This window comes from Hippocampus guttulatus, chromosome 19, assembly GCF_054856545.1.
Source record: "Hippocampus guttulatus isolate MCC_2025c chromosome 19, RoL_Hgut_1.0, whole genome shotgun sequence".
NCBI classification, from domain to species: domain Eukaryota; kingdom Metazoa; phylum Chordata; class Actinopteri; order Syngnathiformes; family Syngnathidae; genus Hippocampus; species Hippocampus guttulatus.
Genome location: NC_141279.1, coordinates 380,698 through 403,714, shown reverse-complemented (window position 1 = coordinate 403,714; position 23,017 = coordinate 380,698). Strand labels below are relative to the sequence as shown.

Here is a 23,017-nt window from a genome sequence, read left to right as displayed (position 1 = left end):
AAAACCGGCACGTCCGTCAAATAACAACAATGGCTCCGAGGCGAACGCAAGCGAGTAATTGCCCATCCAGCAAACGCCCCATTTTTAGCCCCCTGAGCCGGAAGCCTCATTAGTGGCGCTCACAGATGAATTGGCCCGCCGTTTACAGTCCTTTCACGCCGGCCATATGTTAATTGCGGACTTAACTATTGCCTGATTGCTTTTCCGGGGTAACTTGAATTTAAAGCCGAGTTTGCATAACGCGCCGAGAGACGCCACGCAGCAGAAGCGCATTTATTGATATTTTGGTCTCACCACCTAAGAAGGCCAATTTATTTTCCGGAGGCTGATGTTCGGCCAATGTCCTTGACTGGGACATTTGGATTTCTCTTGGAGTTGACAATCATTTTGGGGCTGGCAAGCCTCTCGCGAGATCTCTCTCTCCCCTGCCGCTTAACTTGGCGGATGAAAGGCGGTTCGCTCGCAGCGCTGCAAAAAGATGTCTCCGTGCGTCGGCGCTCCAAGCTCCCTCTGCGATCAGAGCAGATGTTGTGAAGTTTTCATGTCGGCGCGTTGACAAAACGATGCGTCCGAGGCTTCGCGAGTGTGTCACGCTCATCCGCCTCTCTCTTCTCCCTTTTTTTGCTTCTCTGCAGGTGTGACTCAGAAAACCGTTACCTTGGCAATCCACTCAGGGGAACCTGTTATTGTGAGTACATTTGCGCCGCACTTCCACACGCAGTCTGCGCAGTCCCGGCCGGCCTCTCGACTTCAAGCTTCCCTCTCGGCGGCAGATGGGCCGTCTTAGCGCTTTGCCACCCGCCGCGCTCGTTCCCTGACAGAATGACTTGACGTGCAAATGTCAAGCGCATCACGAGGAGTGAGCGATCCGAGCTGATCGAGGGGGAGGGGGAAGAGGGTTGCGGAGGGCCGTGCGCACAGTCGGTCACCCGCCCTACCGCTTGGCTCATTTCGAGCTGAGGCGTCACACTTGCTTTCATCACGGGCAGCGTAACGGTACGCCTGAAGTCTACTTCGGTGGTCTGGCAAGATTTAAAAACAAATAAAATGAACTCCGAAGTCAACGGGGAGTCGGTGAAGGGAGGCCAGAATTAATTCAGCGCTCCCTCTTTTGAGCACCACTTACAAGTCCAGCAGCGGTATTTTGGACCACCCGGAGACACTTGAGGGTGGTCTCCGGAGGGAACAAAAGCGGCCTCGGAGTCTGACGGGAGAGTTCCAGACAAAAAGTGGGAGATGACTGAGCCGTTGCCCTTCAGAGCGCGTCATAAATAAATAAATATCTTTTTGCCATCTCGCACTCCGCGCCAGGCAACAAAGCTTGGGCCGAGCTTTTTGTCCCCTTTTGAAATGCCATCGCGTGATGACAAGCTCAATGATAAGACGAGAGGTTGGGGCCCTGAGCTTGTGTTAACCTCTCCCCATCGCCGAGCCTTATTCTTCAGCGTCTTCTCCATGGCTGTCGCGACCGGCGTGACTCAAACGCAAGCCGTCGTTCTGTTTGAGGATTTACCTTTTACGCTCCTAAGTCGAAAAATGAGCAAGTTACATGCCGGTTTGTAGGGAGTGAATTTGTGGGCTTGTGTAAATGGGACCGAAAATGTCGTGGTGAATGTTGGCTGAAAGTGCCACAAGAGGTCAGACTGACAAACAAAAGAAAGAAATAAAAAGACAAAACGCATTACGAAAGCTTCGACTGCGCACGTGATTTTCAGAGTCTTTGTCAGTTCCTGTGTGGAAATGGCAGCAACATGTCGCAAATGGTTCCAAAATGATCCCAATCGTGATCAATCAATTCTAAGAGGTTTTCGAGCCTGCCGCCCGAGTTGCATTTTGGCACTCGGCTCGACGAGAAAATTGGACACTGATTGCAGCGAATGGATTTGATTACAATCGTGTTTTGATTTGACTCGTTTCTCATCGTCCGGACTCGCGCTCGGACCATTGTTTTGGTATCGGCGGTCCGATGGCTTGCCGCTTCATAGGCCGACTCTTCTCGGCGCAAAGAGGTCGCCGCCGTTTGGCTTTGGAAGTTTTAGCGCCGTGTCCTCTGCATTTCTCCAACAGACAACCTGCTGATCGACTACCAGTTCACCTTTAGTCTCATCCAAGAAGACGATAATCACTACACGGCCATCAACTTCATGGCTTCACCTGAGCAGGTAATGCACAGCGACCGATTTGCGCGGGCACGCTTTTCAAGAAGTGACTCGGCCGTGACATGGCCACCCGCCGTGTGATGCGGGGCGCCCGGTCGCCTTCGGGCTGGGTGACATCAACGCAAGCAATGGCGCGTCCTCTCTCGCCCGATTTAACGCCACCGCTGACGACTTGATGACTCGCTCACTCTTTTCCCCCCCGAAGAGCGGCTCCGATGGTGTTCTCGGCTCGCTGACACATGACGCACTTTGAAGTTCCCCGCGCAACCTTCCGCCTCATGTTTTTGCCTGATATCCGCTGTTCTTTGTCCAAAGGCCAACAAGAACTTGGACATGTCGATTAATGCCTCCAACAACTTCAACCTCAACATCACCTGGTCTGTGGGATCGACAGGTACGTCAACCCGAACATACGCGCACCTTCGCCGGTTCAATCTTAACGCCTCCCAAAACAATAAAACGCGCTCTTAACTTTAACGACCATCGAGGAGGGCTGCTAAATGTGGTCAGTGGCGCCGATGCGTCTCATTTTTAACCGCCGCGAAAATGTAACATTTAATCAAGCGCGGTTTACACGTAATGCGAAACATTTCCGGATCGCGGCGAGCTCGCGACCGACGGCCGGGCGGCTCCGTTGATTTCATTCGCAAGGTAATCGGGTGTGAGTCACCTCGTTCGAAGCCCGGCATGTAAAATCCTTTTCAAACGATCCGCTCAAAAGTTACCAAATGCGTACGCCAACGCGGCAGTATTTATCTTGGAGAGCCATCGGAATAAACATAAACGCAAACGCATCCCCAGCTAGCCAATCGCCGCATATCGGTTGTTGATTTTGACCGTTGCCAATAACGATCTCACGAAGTTGATCGCTCTGCTTTCACCGCCCTCAACACCATATGGAGCCACGCCTGTCCCGCTGACCTCTACTACTCCGTTATCAACCGGTGTCTTCTTCCCCTGCAAACATGACGCCAACCCCCGCCCCAAACAAAAATAAAATCACGTCAACAGGCGAATATTTGCGTCTCTCCGTGGTGAATCGTTTTCTTGAGCTCGACCAAAAAAATAGTGAGATGGTGAGGGGTTAACGCACCTTGCGTTTGCTTTCGAGTTGTGTCGCAGATCTTGCCGGTCGATGTAAGGGCACGCCAAGGACAGCGCAGCCGTGCAGTTCCGCTGTGTTTATCTCCTGCCCTTCCTTCTTTCCTCCACCCGAGCCCGTCACCACATTAACGCCTGACCCCCCCCCCCCCCCCGAAGACCACGACGCTCCTCCGTAGCCACCGTAACCTTTTTCACAGTGCTGTCATTAATATTTGGAGCGAGGTGCCCCCTCCCCGCGAAAGATATTCCGTCTCCGAAGTCACGACGGCGCCTCTCCACAATTGACAAGAGCCGCGAGCGCCTTTGGGTGGAGGCGGCGGCGGCGGTGGCGGCGCAGGAGGGCGATTTCAATTAAGATAAACACACGCACGTCGCCGCGCTCAAGCTGTGCTTTTCTGTTCCTTTGTTTCCCGGCGGTGGGTTGGAATGTCAATGACTTGAGGCCATTGACACCGGCGTGACTACGAAACGACCGCAAACGCTTAAACATATACGTCAAGTGGGCCGTCGGCCAGAGCCCGCGCGCGCCAATTCATTTGCGTTCACGTCGCGGCGATGGACGCGGCCGTGAGCGTATTCTCACCCGACGGCGCGTCGCTCTTGCCGCGCGGAAACTAAAACGGCGACGCCTGCGGCTCATCGACGCGGCCTTCGAACACGTGCCCGTCAAAGTCGCTGACTCGAGTCCATTTTCCACTTCCGCGGACTGAATGTGCGATATTAAATTGCTGGCTTTCGCATCGGCGTAACCGTGCGCTCTTTGGGGCCGACAGCTGGCACCATCTCGGGCGAGGAGGTGCCCATCGTGTCCAAGACCAACATCAAGGAATACCGAGACAGTTTCTCCTGTGAGAAGTTTACCTTCAGGAGCAACCCCAACATCACCTTTTACGTCTACGTCAGTAACTTCTCATGGCCCATCAAGATTCAGGTACGCTTGGCGGCGGCCTCGGCGCGATCCCCGGTGCGCATTTTTGTTTGTTTCATCCTCGATATTCCCCGGGCTCGTTTGGAGTCCGCTCTTTCAAAAGAAATTAGGACGGACGAGTGAAGCGTTGTTCGCGTTGAAAGTGGGTTTTCAAATTTCTTCAACGGCAGCCGGTCTCTTTTCGCAGATCGTTTTGCCTCCGATTGTTGTATTTGTCGCGGCCCTCTCTTTCACGCGCCGGATTGCTGGACCGTGGTGGGGTAGGACGTCGAGGGTCAGCTCTATCTATAGAGGTGTTCCAATCATCGTTTTCTATTCCATTCCGTGGCAAACAATAGTTTATTTATGGACCGACCGGCTCGAGCCGTTAAAGCCGCTCGAGGCGTCGGATAAGGTCTCTCTTTTTCTTGCGTGCCTGGATGAAAGTCCAATTTCGAGCTTTCCAAAAGGGCCAAAGCCACTAATTGCTTCCAAAAAATTGGCAAAACACAGACCGTATTTTCCAAAGCCACTTGGAGATTTCGGTGGAGTTGTTCGGAGAGCGCTCGATATAAAGAAACTGGCGCCATCCCCCAATGCTTTCAGTGTTTGACAAATGATTCCATTGATCCGCCATCGATGTCTTGAAACTGAATTAACCCTCAACATATTACTTTGACCCTGGCCCCCGCTACAAGATGTGAAAATCCAGCCGCACCATGACTATGGCTACTCGCTCCCACGGCATGCCGCTTGTGGCCTGTTGCTAGCCAGGTCGCCGCACATCACACCACTGACTCAATTCTTCTTCTTCTTTTTTTTTTTTTAATGTCAGGATGAAAGGAGGCTGAATTTTAGGAAGATTTCAAAGCTGAAGTTGACTCCTGTCTTGAGCGCTGAAGGGAATCGGGCCGCTGTTGACATTGTGTGTGTGTGTGTGTGTGTGTGTGTGTGTGTGTGTGTGTGTGTGTGTGTGTGTGTGTGTGTGTGTGTGTGTCTCTAAATGATTTTGGGGCAGAATGCCTCCGAAGCGTCTACAGTAGATAATGATGTGTCACCGTGATGTGGCCTGGCGCACACGCACGCGCCCTCCCCAGCGCATTTGTCAAAAAAAAAACATGCTCTGCACAGATTATTCCGGAACCACAGAAATGCAGAATAACTCTTACCAAGCAGCAGATATCCGATTCATTCAAATGGTGGTCTTGATTTTATTGTACTTCTTTTTATTTGTTTTTTTTTGGGGGGGGGGGTTGAGCCCCACTTTCACTTGATGTACATTTGTAACATACTATCAAGAAAGGGTCATTTTGAAAACGTGGATTTGCTTTTGACTGTTTTGTGATTTCCCCCTCTAGATTGCCTTTTCCCAACACAACAGCATCATGGACCTTGTGCAGTTCTTTGTGACCTTTTTCAGGTGCGTCTGATATTTCTTGGACACTTTAGGACAGGTGACGTCCACCCTTTTTTTTTGGTTTGATGGCCGCGCACGGAAAAATGGAAGGATGGGAGGGCCGCTTGAGCTTTTTGAAACATACTAAAGTCAGTCGAGAAAGCAGTTACTGTATTGTTGAGTTTGTTTCACCAGCTGACAGTCGTCGGTTTTTTTTTTTTTTTTTTTTTTTTTTTTTGCGGTAAAACGGTCGGAAATCAGGAATCGTTTGTGGCTAGCTAAAAGGGGGGGGGGAGACAACAAATGCTTTTCCAGGGCTATCTTCAAGCTGAAAAAATCTCCATGTGTCACGTGGTAGCCACTGACCCGGGCCGGTGTGTTGTTTGGGTCTGCGGCGCTCATTTTGCGGGCTGACAGCGCCTCGCATATGATACGCGTCGCTGCTGTCAGGGTCGCAAATAGAAAGCCGCCGTCGCCCAAGGCACCCGCCCATCACTGCCTCGTACACAAAAACCTTCCTGCCGCTAAGCTGTCGCCTCGGCTCAAATTGCCGCTTGAATTCAGGGAGTCCGGCAAAGAGAACCTGCAGACCATCCAATATGGCCATCCAAACAAAGAATCAAACGCGCACTTGTGTTCATTTGCAGTCCGTAGCGACGGCCGTTGCCGAAATGAATGAACAACGGTACTCTGGGAACGGTCGCACCCTGGCTTCTTTCTAGCTTTCCGCATCCATCGGATTCGGATGACTTTTGGAACACGTGAGGTCGATTCATCGCATCACGTCTTGGGGCGGTTGTGGCAACATTTGTGCTTGGCTGCAACCGCCACTCACCACATTTTCATCTGGCCCCGATGAGCTTAGTTGAACCTGTGTGGTAATTTCAGAGGGAAATCTGATCAGGCTGATGTCAACAACATCCCCTGACCCTCCCCTCCCCCCTACCCGCAGGGTTTCCCCACCTCACTGCTCCCGCACACAATGCGAGGGAAGGGCCATTCCGATATTTTCACATCAGGCCTCTTGGACTTCCCTGATTTGTTCCCCATGTTGCACTTTTCCCACCGCTGTGCTGGGAATCCGTTTTTTAAATTATTATTCTTATTTTTTATTTTTTTTGCCAACACGTGTGTTTGGTCTCTATCTGTCGCCACATTTGGAAATCATCACCTCTTCTCAGTGGCGCAAAGGCAATGGGGGTCCCTTTTTCTTCCATCTTTTTTTTTTTTTAAGAACGCAAAAGCATTCCCACGCTGCGAAGTGTGATCGCAAGCCGTTTGATGTTTCCCGTTGCTTACAGCGGATTTCACCTTTTCTCTCAGCCCCCATTGCCGATCACGTTTCACTCAGCCATCACCTGATACCATTGCGCCCATCCGGGCCGTCTATTTAACCGATAGCCCGCTCAGCCCTACATGTCAAACAAATGCTTGCGGGTTCATCAGCAGATGACCCCCCACCCACCCACTCCAAAGACGAGGGCTTGTTGCTCGAATTACAGGATGTTGTTCACGTGGCGGCGGCGGCGTGATTATCTTTGTCCCCGCGCATCAGGAGCAGGCTCGTGTTCCCTTCAAACTCGGAAAAGAATTTGATGATTTCGAGACTCGCCGAAAGACCCTCTTTAGCGGCCTATTTTTAAAGGACGTCGTCGACGGGGAGTGGAACATCCGAGATGAGCTCAACCCCACGCTAATTCAGCAATTGTGCTCTAATCAGTATGTTGGGGGGGGGAAACCTTTCCAGAACACTGCGGTCGATTAAGTAGAGGATTTTTTTGGGGGGGTGCTATATTGTCTTATCAGCAATTTTAACAGGAAGAAAGAGAATTATTTTGGCCTAATGAGTTTTGTGTATTTGACCTCGCCAAACTATGGCACGGGGGCCAATTGTGGCCCTCTGTCCATTTTTCAGCGGCCCGTGACATGACAAAAATAAATCAATAAAACTGACATTTGGAATGGGCTGCAAGGTTGGTTAAGGCTGCAAGGTTGCAAGGCTTTTTTTTTTTTTTTAGTACAGAGCCGGGGCCAACCGTGAGATAGCGGCTGTCGGCCACCCCGTTTGCCTTCACGCCTTTGACAGAAAGCCGATGAAATGAACTCGACAATACAAGCGAGAGAGAATTGCTTTTTCGACTGACTTTGGCGCGTTTCAAAAAGTCGACCATTTTCAAAGTGGCCCCTTTCGTCCTTGCATTTTATTTTTTTCCACACGCGGCCCTCAGACAAAAAAGGTTCGGACAGCCCTGATTTGAGGTTTATGATTCTTTGCTCCTTCTCATCCCTGCCTGCACCGGACGTCTGCTTTCAGTTGTTTTCTGTCACTGCTCCTGGTGGCGGCAGTGGTGTGGAAGATCAAGCAGACCTGCTGGGCATCGCGACGGCGAGAAGTAAGTGTCCCCTCATCCAAATTCAGGGATTAACAAGGACGGGAAAAGAAGTGTTTCGCCTTTGGCCCGTTCCGCGTAACGATGCTAGTTCGCACTGATTGTTTCACTATCCGCCCGACTCAAATGGAGACGCGACTATAAAATAACAAATGCGTGCATCTGCTCCGCCGTCGTGAAAATGCTGCTCGCTTCATTTTTGTTGTTGTTGTTGGTTTAATCGAGTTTGTCGAGATGAATCCAAAGTGTTGAGGACACCGAGTAGAGGTCGCGCGACCGGTCTCGGATCACGAGCGGCGACGCGGCGACGGTAAATGCCACGTCTCGCAGCATGTCCACGCCGACCTCTTTGACGCCGAGGCGCCGACATTTCGCATCGCGAGACGCCGGCGTACCTTCAAAGGTGTTTGACACAACATCTTTGCACTTTCCACCGCAGCGGTGGTGCGGTCGCCTTGCCCGTTCCAGCGTCTGACCCGGGACGAGCAAATGCTTGGGCCATTTGTTGTTGTTTTTTTTTGGGGGGGGGGGGGGTTGTAAAAAAACGGATAGGTCAGGAAGAGACGGTCTACTCTGTACGAATGTGTTTTGCAAGTGTGCAAGTGGAAAATCCAAAGTGCAGACGCAGCTAGGTGCAAGTAGCAATTCCGTAAATTCCAACTTTGAAGGCGCTTTGTTTTAATGAAGCTTGCTCAATGGGATCCGACTTGATCACCTCAGTTCTTCAAAAAAGTGACCTGCTGTGGTGCAAATGCTCAGAGGGCGGGGCCGAGCCTTTTTCTCGCGCCCCATTGAAAGGAGGCAAACCGGGCGGATAATTTAGGCGCTCGCTTGCCAAATGAATCGGGTGGCATATTAACGCGCCGCGTGCGCAAGCTTATTGCGGCGGTGAAAGGCTAACGAAAATCACTTGGGAAGCGCTTTTACGGACTTGATTCTGGCCTTTTGTCGTTGACTGAAGTTCTTCATTTCTTGCACCTTTTTCTGTTCTTGTGACGCCGGTCTTTTTGCCAGCGTTGCCGTAGACCGGCGCCGGCCGACTTTGCTTCCCCTCTCGGTCGCTTTAAATTAACCCCGCGACGTGATAAATAACATTGCGGCTATCTGACATTTAGGATGGATGTTGTTGGATTTGAAGCTTTGGTGTTGGAAATTACTACAACAACAACAACAGCAACAGGAGTAGAAGAAAAAAAAAGAGCCAAACAGCCCTGCCGGCCCCCGCATCTTGCTTTATCTTTCCGAGAAGGGCAAATTTCCTCATTGCTGACCTTGGGCTGAGCCCGGCCGCTTACATTTATAGATGTGATGTCGCTGTAAGATGTTTAATAGCAGAGAAGCGCAACAATGTCGGGGCTTAAAGTTTGAACGCGCAACAGGAGCGTTGAGTCAAATCAATCTGGGTTCGGTGCGGCAGATGTCCTCGTTTCACCCCGAACCCCCCCTTTTTTTTTCTTTTCTTTTTGATAACATCAGCGGAGCTCTCGATGCCAAACAAAATTGAAATCCTTTTTAATTGCGTCGCGGATATAAATGACAGCCTTTGCGGCGCTTAATGCAGCCACGTGTCGAATAAGAACAGCGCGTGATCAACTGCTCATCGTATGAAAGTCGAGTTAGGATGCACCTCGTCTCAAAAGTTCCCCACGACGACGTAGGCTGCACCGAATAGACCGTTTTTGGGGGGCCCGTTCTTTATTTTGCGGCTTTTTCTCTCCCCAGCAACTGATGAGGGAGCGCCAACAAATGGCCAGTCGTCCTTTTGCGTCCGCTGCCGTCGCGCTGGACGCTCGGGGAAGAGAACAAACGGAGATGCTTCAAGCCGCGGCCGACGTAAGTCTTTCTTCTTCGCTACGTGACATCGCTTCATAAGAGCGTGAAGTCATTGCGGATCGTCGCCGGTCAGACTGTCCCCCCCGCCATGTTAGAAGAATGAGATTCGCATTTGTTTATTTTTCTTTCAATAATTGGTTCATGTCATTTGATTTGACGAGCCAGTGGATTCATTTCAATTCATTAGAAAGAAAGAACATTGACTTTTTATTGTCTTTTCTTCAAATGAAAAATAATAATCGGCCCGCTCTAGCTGAATTGTCCTCTGCCATCACCGCTACCACTTTGATCTTTTTTGCGGACAGGAAGGATGTCAGCATGCCCGTTTTGCAGGGGGGGGGGGGGGGGGGGGGTTCATTAAAAAGCATCAGTACATTCGGGAGACAAGAGCTTGGCATGGTTAGATTTGGAGGGGTGGCGTGGTCAATATAAAGTCCAAAAAAAAAAAGTGACCTTTCTCCCAATCATTGAATTATGTGGCGCACGCGGCGGAAAAGTGAGAGGAAATCTTGAAGCAAGTACAGCGTCGGACTCAATGTCACCGGGGATAAAAGCGTCGCTGGAAGCAATAAAAAGGGAGCCACGTGCTCAAATTGACATCAGAGGAGCCAACGGTGTTTCCTCAGCCAAAGCCGCCCCCGTGTCACTTGCCGCCGAGAGAAATAAAATCACCGCGGCAAGCGGCGAGGAGGCACTACGTTAGCCATTAGTGGATTGCTGAGCGACGCTCGACGCCCATTACGCCCTCGTCAAGGGCGGCCCAAAGAACAGGAGAGCAGCGCAACGACCGTTCTTCGCTCTCAGACCGCAATTCGTTTGCTGCACTCTGAATTTGAATTCCACCCCCTCCCCCCAAAAAAGAAAAATAAAAACACAACAGCAAACTGATCGTGAGTGTAAAATTAATTCTAGCCAAATTAGTTCCACGCGTTTGTGTCCGTCCGGCTAAGCTGTTTGTTTGCCAGAGCGCATTAAGGGAAAAAGCTTTGCGCCCACTGGAGACAATTGCGGTCAACGCATTCCCAAGCCGTTGTGGAAATGATAACCGCAGAAAGGAAGAAATAGAAAAATCCCGTGTCCTCCGTTTGCCGACCCTCACGAGGCGCGGCGGCGTGAGCCGATAATAAACGGCTGAGTGTCTTTCGCTCGGATGGCCGCGCGTCGCCAACAAACGTGGACGCCTTTCTTCGGCTTCAGACTCGCACGGCATAAAACGGGATCGGCTAAACCTCAAACCTGAGCCGCGCGTCTCCCGTAGCCCGCGGACGCGCTCGCTTTCGCTTTGGAAGTGGCTCGTTGCAACCGCCGCCGAGTCAAGTGAAACGGGCACTTCGATGATTTGATGGCATCGTTTGGCAGCGGCTGAAGGTGAACCATCTCAATAATTGTTGTTTTTTTTCCCCCAAATGAAGCAAATCGGCCGGCGTCACTTAACTGTTGGAAACACTTGTTGATGTCAAAGAGGACGCTGACTGCACATTTCCAATCTTTTCATTGACTGAGCGAGTCGGTCTGGCCGAGGCTTAGCCGCTCACTTGATTTGCGAAACAAAATATGCGCCGTTCGCGTTGAACCTTGAAAACGGCCTTTTGTTTTCATGAACGTGACGAGCGAGCCCGGAAAAGGCAAAGCGGGCTGGCTCCCTTTTGACAATCCGCGGCCGCGTTTGTTTAATCGCGCCTCCGCCACTGAACCACGTAAGCGACGCAATGTAGCCAATTCTCATTCATTGTCTGATGAGCACGAGACAATTTAGGCCCGCTTTTCTTTCCGCGGGAACGGAGCTACTCATTAGCCGCAGATCACCCGAGTGCCCGTGAAGCCGAGCGACAACCCGATTGCCCTCGGCCAGACCGTCCACCGTTGCGCCCGGGCGGATGCGCGCGCACGTTTTCCTCTCGTCGCGCGCCCTCCGTGTTCACATTCCGTGACGGCTAAAACAGCACGCCGACCGTTCCGTCGGTGAGCTCGCAGAGTCTTGCGGACAGGCGCTCCAATTAAGAGTCTCCAATCAGTCCCTCCGCACGCGTGGCAGTTTCCGAGCGGTCCGCCTCCGTCATCGCAATTTGATCCCGGCAGACGCAAAGAAGTCGGTTGCGGTCAGACGTGTTATTATTCCCCAATTTCCCCCAAATGGCCCTCCGCGTTCGTTGGAAGGGTGACATGTTTTTCACGCTTGAGACGCCGGCACTTTGCTGCCTTTCAAGTCTTAAGTGTTGCTTTTCCCGACGCGCCGACTGTCAGGCGGGGCGGCGGGGGACAAGTGTTTTTGTCGTGTGACCAATTAAAGCCTTTGTCCCGGGAGCGGGGCGCCGCCCCTCTGCCGCGAGGCATTTCGCCGGCCGGGAAAAAAAACACGCCGTTAGAAAACTAGAAATGTTCGCGTCGGATTGAGCTCGCCGCGCAGATAAAGAATTCCATATCCCGAAGCGGTGAATCATTGACGTCGGCTTTGTGTTCTTTCCGCGCGCGTTCGAAACACATGGCGAGCCTCTTGCGGTCTGCCTCAATTTTGCACTGCTGCTCGCTTGCGTGTCCCGAAAAGTCTGCTTATGTCGTCGATTGACCTCCTCCGCAGGGCGCGCCAAAACCCGTCGCCACGGAGCCGTGTTCCGGAGGCAGAGCTGCCGTGTTGACGGTCCTCATGCGGCTGCCGTCGGGACCCGCCAACTCGCCCCCGCCCGGCCAGTCGGGTAACGGACTTTTAACGCTAACGCTAACGGGCATTTTCGCTCGTTTGTAGTTTTGGGCAATGCTCTCGCAATGACGCTCCTTTTATGTTTCACCCGCCGCGCAGGCCTGATCGTCGCCAGCGCCCTGATCGACGTTTCCCAGCAGAAAGCGGGCGATTTCAAGGAGAAATCGCTGGCGTTCAAGAACCGAAAGGCCCCGGCGCCGACGCATCAGGGCACCTGCGTTTGAGGGCCATCTTTTGCGCTCTCTTGGGCCCCGGCCGCCGCAGGTTCCCGGCGGGCGACCTTCCCTTGCCGAGAGACGGCCACGCGCACGGCGGCCCGTTGGGCCCTGACTGTCAAATTCCAGGGGGGAGAAACGCAGAAGCCCGAGCGCATCTGGACTTGACTTTTCCCGCGACCGAGGACCTTGGGAACCGCGGGACCGACCGCAAACGGAGGACTTTTGTTTCGAGCTTCGCTCGTTTGTATTTCAGCGGCCCCGCCATCCTTTGGCTCGGTACGAGTCCAAGGAAGCTAATCGCTATGCAGGTCATTTGCAGCTAAAGCTGGTCGACGCCTGTTACGTGCTGCCTGTTTGTTGTTGTTGTTGGGTTGTTTTTCTTTTTGCACGGCCACATGTCTTTCACGGTGCTAAAAGCTCCTGCGGTTCGCCACCCGAAGGAACTCTGCGCGCGACATCGGCACCCGATAAGTCTGGTCTTAGCATTTCACGTAACGCGCCAACCTGGAAAATGTCCGCCCTGTGTTGGGGTTTGCTTGGCTTTTGTGACACGGGGCGACGTGACGCGCTTGAAGCAAGGACATTCCGCTGCGGGCGGACTTTGTTTTTCTACGACTCTATCCCACCGTTGTTACCTTTTGTATTGCCGGACCAGAGCGGAGGGAGGGACGAGTTCTCCGAGCCGTACGGTGTTTGCTTTTGAACAAACATCGCGCTCGGCTCTTGGTGTTTCCTGTCGTTTGTCCGCTTTCTAATCCAGATATTTTCATTTATCCCTTATTATATTTACGGCACAATTGTGAAGAAGAGCTTCTCTGTTGATGTTTTGATATTTAACGCGATTCCTGCGTAATAGCACGTTTCAATGATTTTTTTTTTTTTTAATGCTTTGTGTTTTTGTTTTTTTTTCCCCAACCACTCGGGCATTGTCATCGCGGAAAACGGTCACTGTGTTGCATCTCTTAAGAGCCGAGTTTGTAAGCTAATTGTGTGTGCGCGCGTGTGTGTTTGTCTCGCGCTCATCTGACACCGGTGTCATTACGCAGGAATCGGGGTCTCGCTGGAAACAAAGGAAAGGAATGAAAAGAAAAAAGCCAAGAGATGAGAGGCTGCCTGTCAGTCATCATCGATGTATTTTTAGGATGAAGGACATGATGGAATATTAAAAAGAGAAAAGAAGAACGCTGCGGGGTTTTTTGTCATTGCTTGCTTATGTCGTGGAATGCGCGCCCTTCTCAAGACCCCCCCCCCCCCATTTTTTATTTTTTTTAGAGCCCAGTCCAATTTAAGCATAAGTACAGATGTCAACATTCTGTGGTGTTTCTGTTCGTACAAGATGTCTGTTGATTTCTATGCAAAAGAGGAATGCTATTATTGCTAAAGTTGCCTTTGAGTAATTCCGCAAAAAGGAGCACACAAGCGCTGCCATTTCCATCGATGCCAATTGCGATCCGCGCCATGGCCGGCCTATGGCTTCTGCTTATTCAGGTGCCGTCTCTTCAAAAAGTCCCAACCAAACGCGGGCGCTGCTGCTCGGAAGGAAGCGATGCGGTTAAGTCGTCTCCTTTCCAACTCGTCTTAATAGTCACGAACCAGAAGGTGAACGAAACACGTGACGTCCAAGCGCATTCCTGCCTGAGCGAGAACCCGGGAGAGAATCGACACCCGCCGTCAAGTACAGCAAGTTTCCAGAAAGAAATTGCACCTGTTGCTGCACCGAACCGCGAGTATTCCCAATTTGGGATTTCAAATGTTAACTTCCATCGCTGATTTAATTAAAAAAAAAAAAAAAGCGGGCTACTGTATATCAACAAATGTGTGAGCACCGTCCTGTTAAAACAGGACGATTGTTGTACTTTCTTGCGCCACGCACTGAAAAAATGATTAGCGGGTGGGCAGAGATCTCCCATCGTGCTTTGCGGCAATACTTTCTCATTTCGGCTGCAGAAATTTATCATTTTTGACACTCCCAAAACGTACACTCACCGCCAGACAAGCCCCCCCCCCCCCCCAAAACAACAACAACCATATGTGACGGTTTGTGTTGGGCCTTTTTCCATATCATAATTACATCTCCACTGTTTTAGGGATTTTGGTGTCTGTCTGCAGGATTGTGGCAAGCGCCCCCGCGGCTTCCATCTGCGCCACGATTGGCATCTGCCGCTTATCGCCGACTTTTGTTTGCCTGCGCTGCAAACGATCCGTTTTAGGGCCTTCGATGTGTCGCGCGTCAGGAGGTGCTGCACCGTTGTCCTCCATCTCGCTCGTAGCTCGGTTAGCGCCTCGTCTTGTGGACGTGGCGCAGATGACCGTCCGGGATATTTGGGGGAATTAGGTTTTTTTGAACCGTTCGTAATTCCCTGCGGCCCGAGTCGGAGCTGAAGGGCGTTGGTGCGAAATCTAGACGTAAATGCTGATGCGCCAAGTCCCCGATTGAGTGGCCATCGGCCGCTTCTTCCCCAAATGTTTTGACGGGCAGAAAGAGTTTCAATACTTCAGAAAGGAAAGCCATCCAAAGAAAGTTCCAGCTGCTCTCTTTAAGGTTATCGTCTTATCGACTTATTTGAAGGGTTTAAGTGGTCCTTTCAAATGTTTTTGACTGTAGTCGTGGCTTATTCATCACTTATCTGTGCTCTTGAATGCCACTGAAGAGATCCAAATGTTTGATTCCACACTCGAGAGGCAGATAGCTGCATCATCAAAAAAAAAATAAAAAAGTGCTCTCCTCCTCCAGACAAGAGTCGCTCCGGTCCAGGTTTCAGTCATTCGTGTGGAGCAGCTGACGCAGAGCCGCGTGGCTCTCGGTTCTGAAATGGGTGAGCATTTGTTTTGTGTCAGCGTTATGCCATTTGATTCTATTCAATTGTATTTCTCGAGCACTTTGGATGCAGCGATGGCTGTTCCGTGGCTGTACACGGAGCAATTGAACATATACAATCAACGGGAAGACAAATCGGTAACAAGGACGCTAGAAAGCACCGAACAGTAAAAGCAAGAACAAATCGAAGTCATGCTGAGTGGAATGCCAAAGAACGCAAGTGAGTTTTGAGGAGGCTCGCCCAATGTTGAGCGGGAGAGGGACCGGCAACAGAAAAGGCTCCCTCCCCTCTGAGCCTCAGTTTAGTTGCTCCTTCTAATCATGTCTGGTCCGCGGGGGCGGGTGAGCTCGGAGAGGTCATTTAGCGATTTGAAAACAAATAAGAGGGTCTTGAAAATGTATGGGGAGCCGGAGCAGGCGTTCTGCGCTCCCTCTCACGAGTAGCAGTCAAGAGGCGGGCGGCGGCCTTCTGGACCGGCCGAAGGCGCTTCGCGGAGGCCCGGCTGACTCCAAAGTCATCCAGCCGGGATGTGACAAAGGCATCAATTACTGTCTCAAAGTGTTGATGAGAGAGGAGAGCTTTTACTTTGGCCAGCTGTCTCAGGTGAAAGAAGCTGGATTTAAGGCCCAAGTTTGAGAGTGTTGACTGAAGACAAGGAGACCGATTTTATCATCAGCACGCACGGGCAGCGCGCTTAAAATACATCCTCGTGCGAGCGGCCATCTTGTCACCATGCCTGACACGTAGAGGACATTTTGTGTCTTTTTGGAGCGGCTGGCGCGTCTAATAAATCTTATGTGCTCTCTCCTGGTCGAGTAGTCCATCACTGTGTTAAAACAGGTGGGCCATATTCCCCAGCAGACAGCCCCGCCCCCCCCCCCCCCCACACCCCACCCCACCTTCCCACAGCCTCCTCCTTGCTGTCTTCCCCACGCTTTGTCCTCTACAGGCCGACGTCCTTGGCCGCCTGTGTCGTTTTGATGTGACGAGACTGGCAATGGTCGAAATTCCCTGTGGATGCCCGGCAAAAGCCGCAGCAGCGCACGGAACAGACTGTGTGTGTGTGTGTGTGTGTGTGTGCGTATAATCAGCGCGTAGTCTGTTTTTACGGGAGGCATGAAGCCCAAAGAGAGAAAACACGCCTGTGCGTCCGGCCCCCGCGCTCTCGTTGCATGTGTGAGAAGTCGAGCGAAACATTTTCTGTCCAATTCTCGACCTGACACAAAGTCGTTTCAAGGCTGTTTCTGTTCAGTATTACGTGTTCAGAATGTGAATTTGGCATAAAAATCCAGCTGTTTTTATGCGCCCTGGGCGGTGGCCATTTTGGCACGATACCGCCCTCTGCTGTCGTCGGAAGGTGCCATCGCAGTGCCATCGCGAGTTCGACCGTTCCAAGTCACGCCGGTGTCATTTGCGGATTCTTTTTAGTTGGAATCGACATTGTTTGCCGAACGGCCGTCGTATTCGGTCCGCTCCGGACTCCGAAGCCAACCCGTTTGAAAAGTTTGCGCCGCAGCCGGCTTTCGTTTCGCAAATGCGTGCGGCCGCATCAAGGAAATGAAAAAAATGTTTTCGTGGTTCTTGACAAATGTATTTTTTCTCCACACGAACGTTTCTTGCAAATGTGCACTGCGAGCATCGGGGTGGTCGCGGGCCGGCCGGGACGCGCTCCCGGCGGACCGATCGCGAAGCGCAACGGCGTCGGACGTTCGACGTGAGTCGCGTCCCACTCGAAACCGAGCCCAAAGTGGCGTGACGTCATCCGTCCGCGCGCGACGACGGGGAGCGACGGTGTCGTGACCCCAAAGCGCTTGTTGCCGCTCCGGAATTTCTGCCGCGAGTGGTCGCGTGCGACCGGAAGAGCGACAACCCGAGACGCAGACTTGGGGCTAAATGCATGCCGGAGCCGAGCCGGCACGTCGTCCGGACGGCCGCGTTTCTTTCCTGGATTGCCATCGGGAGCAGGTGCGTGCGAGCACCGGCGTCGTCCTCGCCGAAGCCTTCGTTCGAGATGGAACTTTGAAAACGGACCCCGGCATCTCCTGTAAGTCATGACGCGTCTTGTTTTCAATTCGAATAGGCCCACGTGAAAAAGTAGCAGCCTCACGTCGGACGTCCGAACATTCTTACACGCCAAAACGAGTCGACGCATTTGCCCAAACATTGTTTTTAATTGACCCGTCAAACACTATTCGGGGGCTGCGCTTTACATTGAAGTGATTTTCACACATTTTCAGGAATGACACAAATGTTTTTTCTCCCCCTCAACGTCTAATCGCCATAGAATGAACGATCTGTGTTGTTCAGAAGAGGCGGTCTGTTGATTTGTTTTGTTTTCTTGAACGATTGCAATCGTTTGATGAAGGACTGCCCTTTCTGAAATGAACAGTGTGCATCGTTTTCATGTTACAAAACAGTTCCGGTTAATTTCCGTGAATACATTTTAGATGTGGAATGGAGGACATGCCCCCCGCCCCCCCACTCCCGTAAGTATCGCACATTTCAGGAGCGCTGGCTGGAAAAATGTTTTTGTCGAGATGATGAAACTCCAACGGTGCACTTTGACGTCACATCCATCGAAGGTTTGCGGTTTTGCAACAGTTAGTTGGGTTCAATGTTTTGATATTCGCGTCATCTTCCTTTTCAACCCACAAAGGCTTCTGATGACGGAGCTGACCCTAACACCTTATACCTGAGCGCTTTGCTGCTCTCGTCTTTTTCAAAAAAAAAATGGGGGGGGGGCACAGCAAAACTTGCCTTGTCGTCTTGTTGAGCGATTGCGGTTTTGATTGACGGGACAAACATAGGCGGAGATTTGAAAGCCATCCACAGTTTTTCCACATTGGGTGCCCGTTCAAGTCCAAAACGAGTCCGCCCTCAGAATCTGTAAATGTCCTTTTTTTTTTCTTTATGGGGGTGGGTGTGCAGAGGAAGGTCCTGATCAACTTGCGGTCCTTGACAGGCTCTACGAGAGCGGGACTCCTCCGAGCTGGAACGTCGTCGCCGGCGTGAAAGCCAAGGCCAGAGCCAGGAGCAGACTCCACGCGCGCAGACGGGAGAGTTTGGCCGGTGAGTTTCTCGCGATGGCGTTCCAGTCGCCCGTCTGGGGGGGGGGAACCAATGACAGGTGGCGAGACTACCCCAATGTACTTCAGGACCAAAAGAGAAAGTTGACTGTCGGGTACAGACGATAGGCCGGCCATTTTTACAATTGAAGCCACAGTTAGCGACGGGTCGCGCCGCCGATAATGCCGATATTACAGACGGCCGAATAGAGGCCACACCGGGGTTGTCATGGCAACTACAAACATCACCGAGTCGATGACTGCTTGCCGATGTCCTCGTGAGTCAGGAAAGTTGCTTTGCGCGTCAAAATAAAAACGCGTGAGCCGTTCTTACCGCGCACAGCGTCGAATCCTCCGTGCGATTGGACGCCAGTTTTGGGGCCTGGAAGCAGAAAATGTTTTGGGTTGCTTTGGAATCCATCTGCAATGTCAACGTTCAGGCCGCCAAATGACGTTTCGAAGCTTTGAACACCTCGTCCGGAGGCCACACCAACAAATCCATTTGAACTTTTCCGAACCTCTCACCGAAAACAAGCGCAGGCGCGGGCCCGCGGGCAAGAAATCAATCGACTTAACCCGCTAAAGCGGATTTATTCATTCGGTGTTGGCTTGGACGCGTTTTGCGCCGACGGAGCCGAAGAGATGCGAGTCGGATCGGTTTCGTATGAAATCCGTTGGAGGTCTCGTAAGTCGGTCCGGCCCGACTGCCGCGCTGCGACAAACTTTCCGGCTTGACGGAGTGATGCCGGGCGGAATGCGGCAGATGGCCGAGAGGTACGAACCCGGAAGGTGCGGCAAACGTGGTCGGCCTTCGGGTCCGCCGGGATCGGGCCGGTGAGCGCGTCCGCCGCGTCGCCGCTCGCGTCCTTCCCGCGCCGCCCGGCGCCGGGCGCCGACGCGCCGGCCCGGACGGGGGGGTGAGGTTGCCACGTTCCCGCGTCGGTGCCGTTGCCGAATGCCCGGATGGCGTTCCCTGCGCCGACGCACAAAAACCCATTGGGGGGGGGGGGGGGCGGCTCGTAGAACACGCAAAATAACAATCATTTGAGAGGCGCAGGTGGCTGCACTTTTTGGAGGAATCGGACTTTGGAGTCAATTTCGTGTGCTCTCCTCATTTTGACTTTGACTCGAGTCAAATCTCCGTCGTCGGCGTCGGCAACTTACGGAGGCAGCGGTTGTTGGCGAACAAGTCCAGAAACCCGTGGCACTCGGGCTTGTCGTTGCCGCTGCCGGCGCAGTCGCACCAGGGCGACGGGCTGATTCCCAGCGACCGCTCGTAGTTGGGCGTGATGACCGTACCTGAGCCACGACAGAAATGCAGAAAGCGCAGACCCCCCCCCCCCGCATCTTTTTGCTCCTCGAGAAAAAACGAATGCGGCCCCTCCTCTCACGTGAGATTCGCCATCGAGCCGAGACCGGCGCTCACCGACGAGGCCCGAGTAGGCCAGCAGACAGTCGGCGTAGTTCTCCCGGAGGCAGCCCGACGCCGAGCGAGCTTCCGGCTGACAGCTGCTCATGAAATCCGCCAGGCGAGACCTGCGAGGAAACCAGCGCGGCGCTCTGCGTTCTCTTCTTTGCGGCCGTTCGCGGCGCGGGCCCCGGTCGGGCTCGACTCGCCTGCAAATGTAGTTGGTCTTGCAGGCGTTCCGCAGAGACAGGCAGTTGGCCTTGTCCTTGTCCTCGTAGGAGCAGGCGGGCACGATGGTCTGCCGGCGGCGTTCGGCGCACGCCTTCCGGTCGCCCTCCGGGCACGAGCAGAAAAGCATGCCGTAGCTGTATTTGCTCGGCACCTGCGGGAGCAAAGCGCACCCGGGCGGGCTCGTCGGGAAAGAGGCGAAAGCGCGGCGGCGCCCCCCCCCCCCCCCCCCCCCCCCCCGTTACCTTGTCGAAGAAGTGTCGCAGGGCCTTGTGACACTTGCGCCTGTTGCACACCTCGGAGGCCGACACCCTGCCCGTGCACGGGCCGATGTAGGCCGAGCGGTACTTCTTGCACGTGTCGTTCAGGTTGCACGCCTTGGCCGCGTTCAGGCAGTTGTTCTCCTTGCCGGACGCCGGCTCGGCTGACGGCCGCACAAGCGCGCGCCTTTCCGTCATTGACTTGCTTTTCCGCGTTTTTCGCTTCCTTAAAGCCGCGTGTCTGCGTGCGTGTGCGCGCGCGGGTTGCCAAGAGCTCAGATTGTGACGAAGACGGTGACGCTGGAGCTCGCAGTGACTTTTCGCCCTCGGCAGAAGAAAAGCTTCGCCATTTTCTGCTCTTAATCAGTCCGCCGGGAGGTCAGATTGTCCCTTTCATGACTCATTCCGTTTTACCGTCTCGATGGAAACGCAAATCAATTCCCAAGTCATCCGCGATGTAAAATCGGCGTCGCCGCCGGTGACTTCCGCAACCGTTTCGCAATATCAATTGTCACATTTATTTATTTATTTAGCCCCCCCCCCCCGACTCGAATTTCATCGGTCAGTTAAGGGCCAAACACGAATCTCACGTTTCCGCCCATTGATGTGCAATCTGACCTTTGACCCTGGCAGAACAGCTCAGCGGACTACCTCGGGGATGCTTTTCATCCACGCCGGCGTGCCCAAATCAACACCCGAAAAGCTTTCTTTAGTTTGCTTGCCTCGATGACGGATGGATGGAATTTGGAGCTGTTTTTTTCTCCTTTGGCGTTCAAACCGTCCTTGGTTTTGATTCATGGCTAGCCTCAAGCCTTATCTGAGAAGCTCCCAACCAATTGCATTTCTTTTCCCGCTCCGCGCGTGAAGAAAACCAAGGCAACGCTAAAAAGAAAAAAAAAAAGGGGTGGGGGGGGGCAACATAGAGCTCGCGGGCCAATAGCGGCCCCGAGGAGCCGTTCTGACGAGGAACCGACGTGGGCCGACCGAGTGAAAGCGAGCAAAAAATGTCAAAAGGAGGGTCTTACCCGCAATGATGGGGGCCAAGCGAAAGATATCCGAAAGGCGGCTGTTGACCGGCTCGTACGGAGAATATTCCAGTAAATCGTTACCTGCGGGGAAGGCGGCGGCGCGTCATTGCATCGCGTACGCACGCGCACGGCATCGCGCGCTCCGATGTGTCAACACTCGATATTGGCGCCGTGATGCAAAATGTGAGCCGGCTCCAAGTGGAGGTACTCGCCCCCCCCGCAACATAAGCACTTAGCTTGCGCCTTGCCGTACCTTGCAAACTCTGATAAACGCTCCAGAAGATGCGCAGGCAGTTCTTCTCCTTCTTCATGCCCCTCCTGCACCTGCAGCGGTTGAGCGGGTTCTGCTTGATGATCTCCATGGCGCTGCGGCACTCGCCGCGCGCCTCCGGGGCCGTGACGGCGGCGGCGCTGTGCCGGCCGGCCACGCACTGCCTCATGGTGCGGTACTTGGTGCTGCAGGGGGCCTCCCTCAGGCACCGCTCGCTGGCCTTGACGCAGTCCAGGCGCGCGGCGCCTTCGCCTTCGCCGTCGCCTTGGACGCCGACCCCCTTCGAGGCGGACGCCAAGTCGGCGGCTGGCGCGCGGGGAACATTGGCACTCACTATCGCGCCGGACTCAAACTCAAAACAAGCGCAAAAACAGACTGACAAGAGGATGGCAAAAGTTGTTAGAATCATCGTGCCTTTGTTTTTCTTGTTTCAAAGCGGCGCTCCGGCGATTAGACGCAAATCATCGCGCGTCGGCATCCTCGTCAAGCATCCGTTCCACGCCTTTCGCACCGTCCCCGATCATCCCTCGCGCCCCCCCCCCCCACCTCCTCGTCCTCACCGCGGCGTGCGACAACGCCGCGTAAAGATTGGAAAATGACGGGTTTTCTTCAAAGCAACCTTTTTGCAAGCTCCTTCCGTTTCTTGCAAGATGACAATCCCCCCCCCCCCGCAAAAAAGATTCGAGCAGACGAGCGCAAATCCTGTTGGCTTGGCGAAGGGCGACGAGCGCGTCCGGACTCTGCTGGCTGGAAAGGACCAAGTGGCTTCGTTGGGGATGAGGCGAGGGAGGGCGTTCATCAAGTCCACCCCTCCCTGCGCACTAAACGGGGTCACCTCCTTCCGGACTCTATATTAGGCACACATGCGCGATGCCCGCATTGTAAAATTCGATTTCTTTTTTTATGTCACTTTTGTGCTCTTGCTAGCAATTGCAGCTCGACTAACATGGATGTGTGTGTGTGTGTGTGTGTGTGTGAGAGATCAATCAAGGAAAATGGCAGCAATCTTGAAAGTGGTCATGCCATGTATTCATTGATTTCTTTTGACTGACGCTTGCCAGCTTTGTCAAATCGTCGGATAAATCGCCGGTCCTCTCTGCAGTTTGAGGAAACGGCCGCGGTCACGTTAGGAGCCGTCGCACTCTCGCGGCAGCAAATATCCAAATCGCCATCCGTGCGCCCGTCTTTGCTTTCGACTAAAATGAGCGCGGTGGTGCTTGATGGGCTCAAAAA

At 53.1% G+C, this 23,017-nt stretch overlaps 2 protein-coding genes across 8 annotated transcripts in view; one reads left to right on the top strand and one right to left on the bottom strand.

The window, feature by feature from the left end:
* The window catches only part of atrnl1b (attractin-like 1b), a 32,171-nt gene extending 18,279 nt beyond the window's left edge, over positions 1-13,892 (top strand). For 2 of the 3 annotated variants that reach the window (XM_086137875.1, XM_086137873.1), the window contains exons 21-29: positions 636-688; positions 2,068-2,162; positions 2,475-2,553; positions 4,037-4,194; positions 5,529-5,590; positions 7,881-7,959; positions 9,679-9,789; positions 12,368-12,482; positions 12,587-13,892. In XM_086137875.1, coding sequence (XP_085994001.1) covers positions 636-688; positions 2,068-2,162; positions 2,475-2,553; positions 4,037-4,194; positions 5,529-5,590; positions 7,881-7,959; positions 9,679-9,789; positions 12,368-12,482; positions 12,587-12,711 — 877 coding nt within the window. In that variant the 3' untranslated portion in view covers positions 12,712-13,892. The remainder of the gene's footprint in view (positions 1-635; positions 689-2,067; positions 2,163-2,474; positions 2,554-4,036; positions 4,195-5,528; positions 5,591-7,880; positions 7,960-9,678; positions 9,790-12,367; positions 12,483-12,586) is intronic. The other variant, XM_086137874.1, reaches the window with a different exon arrangement.
* Positions 13,893-17,675: 3,783 nt separating this feature from the next.
* Positions 17,676-22,972, bottom strand: gfra1b (gdnf family receptor alpha 1b). 5 transcript variants are annotated; one of them, XM_086137894.1, is made up of 9 exons: positions 21,767-22,970; positions 21,511-21,594; positions 20,471-20,649; positions 20,207-20,379; positions 20,016-20,125; positions 19,754-19,888; positions 19,372-19,562; positions 18,924-18,971; positions 18,338-18,627 (listed from the first exon to the last, which is right to left on the bottom strand). In XM_086137894.1, exons 1-9 carry the CDS (start codon positions 22,191-22,193, stop codon positions 18,490-18,492), a joined length of 1,485 nt encoding a protein of 494 aa, XP_085994020.1. In that variant the 5' UTR covers positions 22,194-22,970; the 3' UTR covers positions 18,338-18,489. The 5 variants fall into 5 exon arrangements, with proteins under 5 accessions (XP_085994017.1, XP_085994016.1, XP_085994019.1 ...); XM_086137891.1 differs by having other exon boundaries at positions 17,676-18,627; positions 19,754-20,125; XM_086137892.1 differs by having other exon boundaries at positions 20,016-20,379; positions 21,767-22,972.
* Positions 22,973-23,017: the final 45 nt, after the last annotated feature.

What these genes read in the sequence shown, in the direction of transcription:
- gfra1b (XM_086137890.1), bottom strand. Translation starts at nt 22,193, where the DNA reads ATGATTCTAACAACTTTTGCCATCCTCTTGTCAGTCTGTTTTTGCGCT. An exon ending in CGCCAACAACCGCTGCCTCC is followed by an intron (nt 19,563 to 19,753) that starts GTAAGTTGCCGA and finishes GCGTCGGCGCAG; the next exon opens with GGAACGCCATCCGGGCATTC. An exon ending in AGGATTCGACGCTGTGCGCG is followed by an intron (nt 18,628 to 18,923) that starts GTAAGAACGGCT and finishes CCCCCCCCCCAG; the next exon opens with ACGGGCGACTGGAACGCCAT.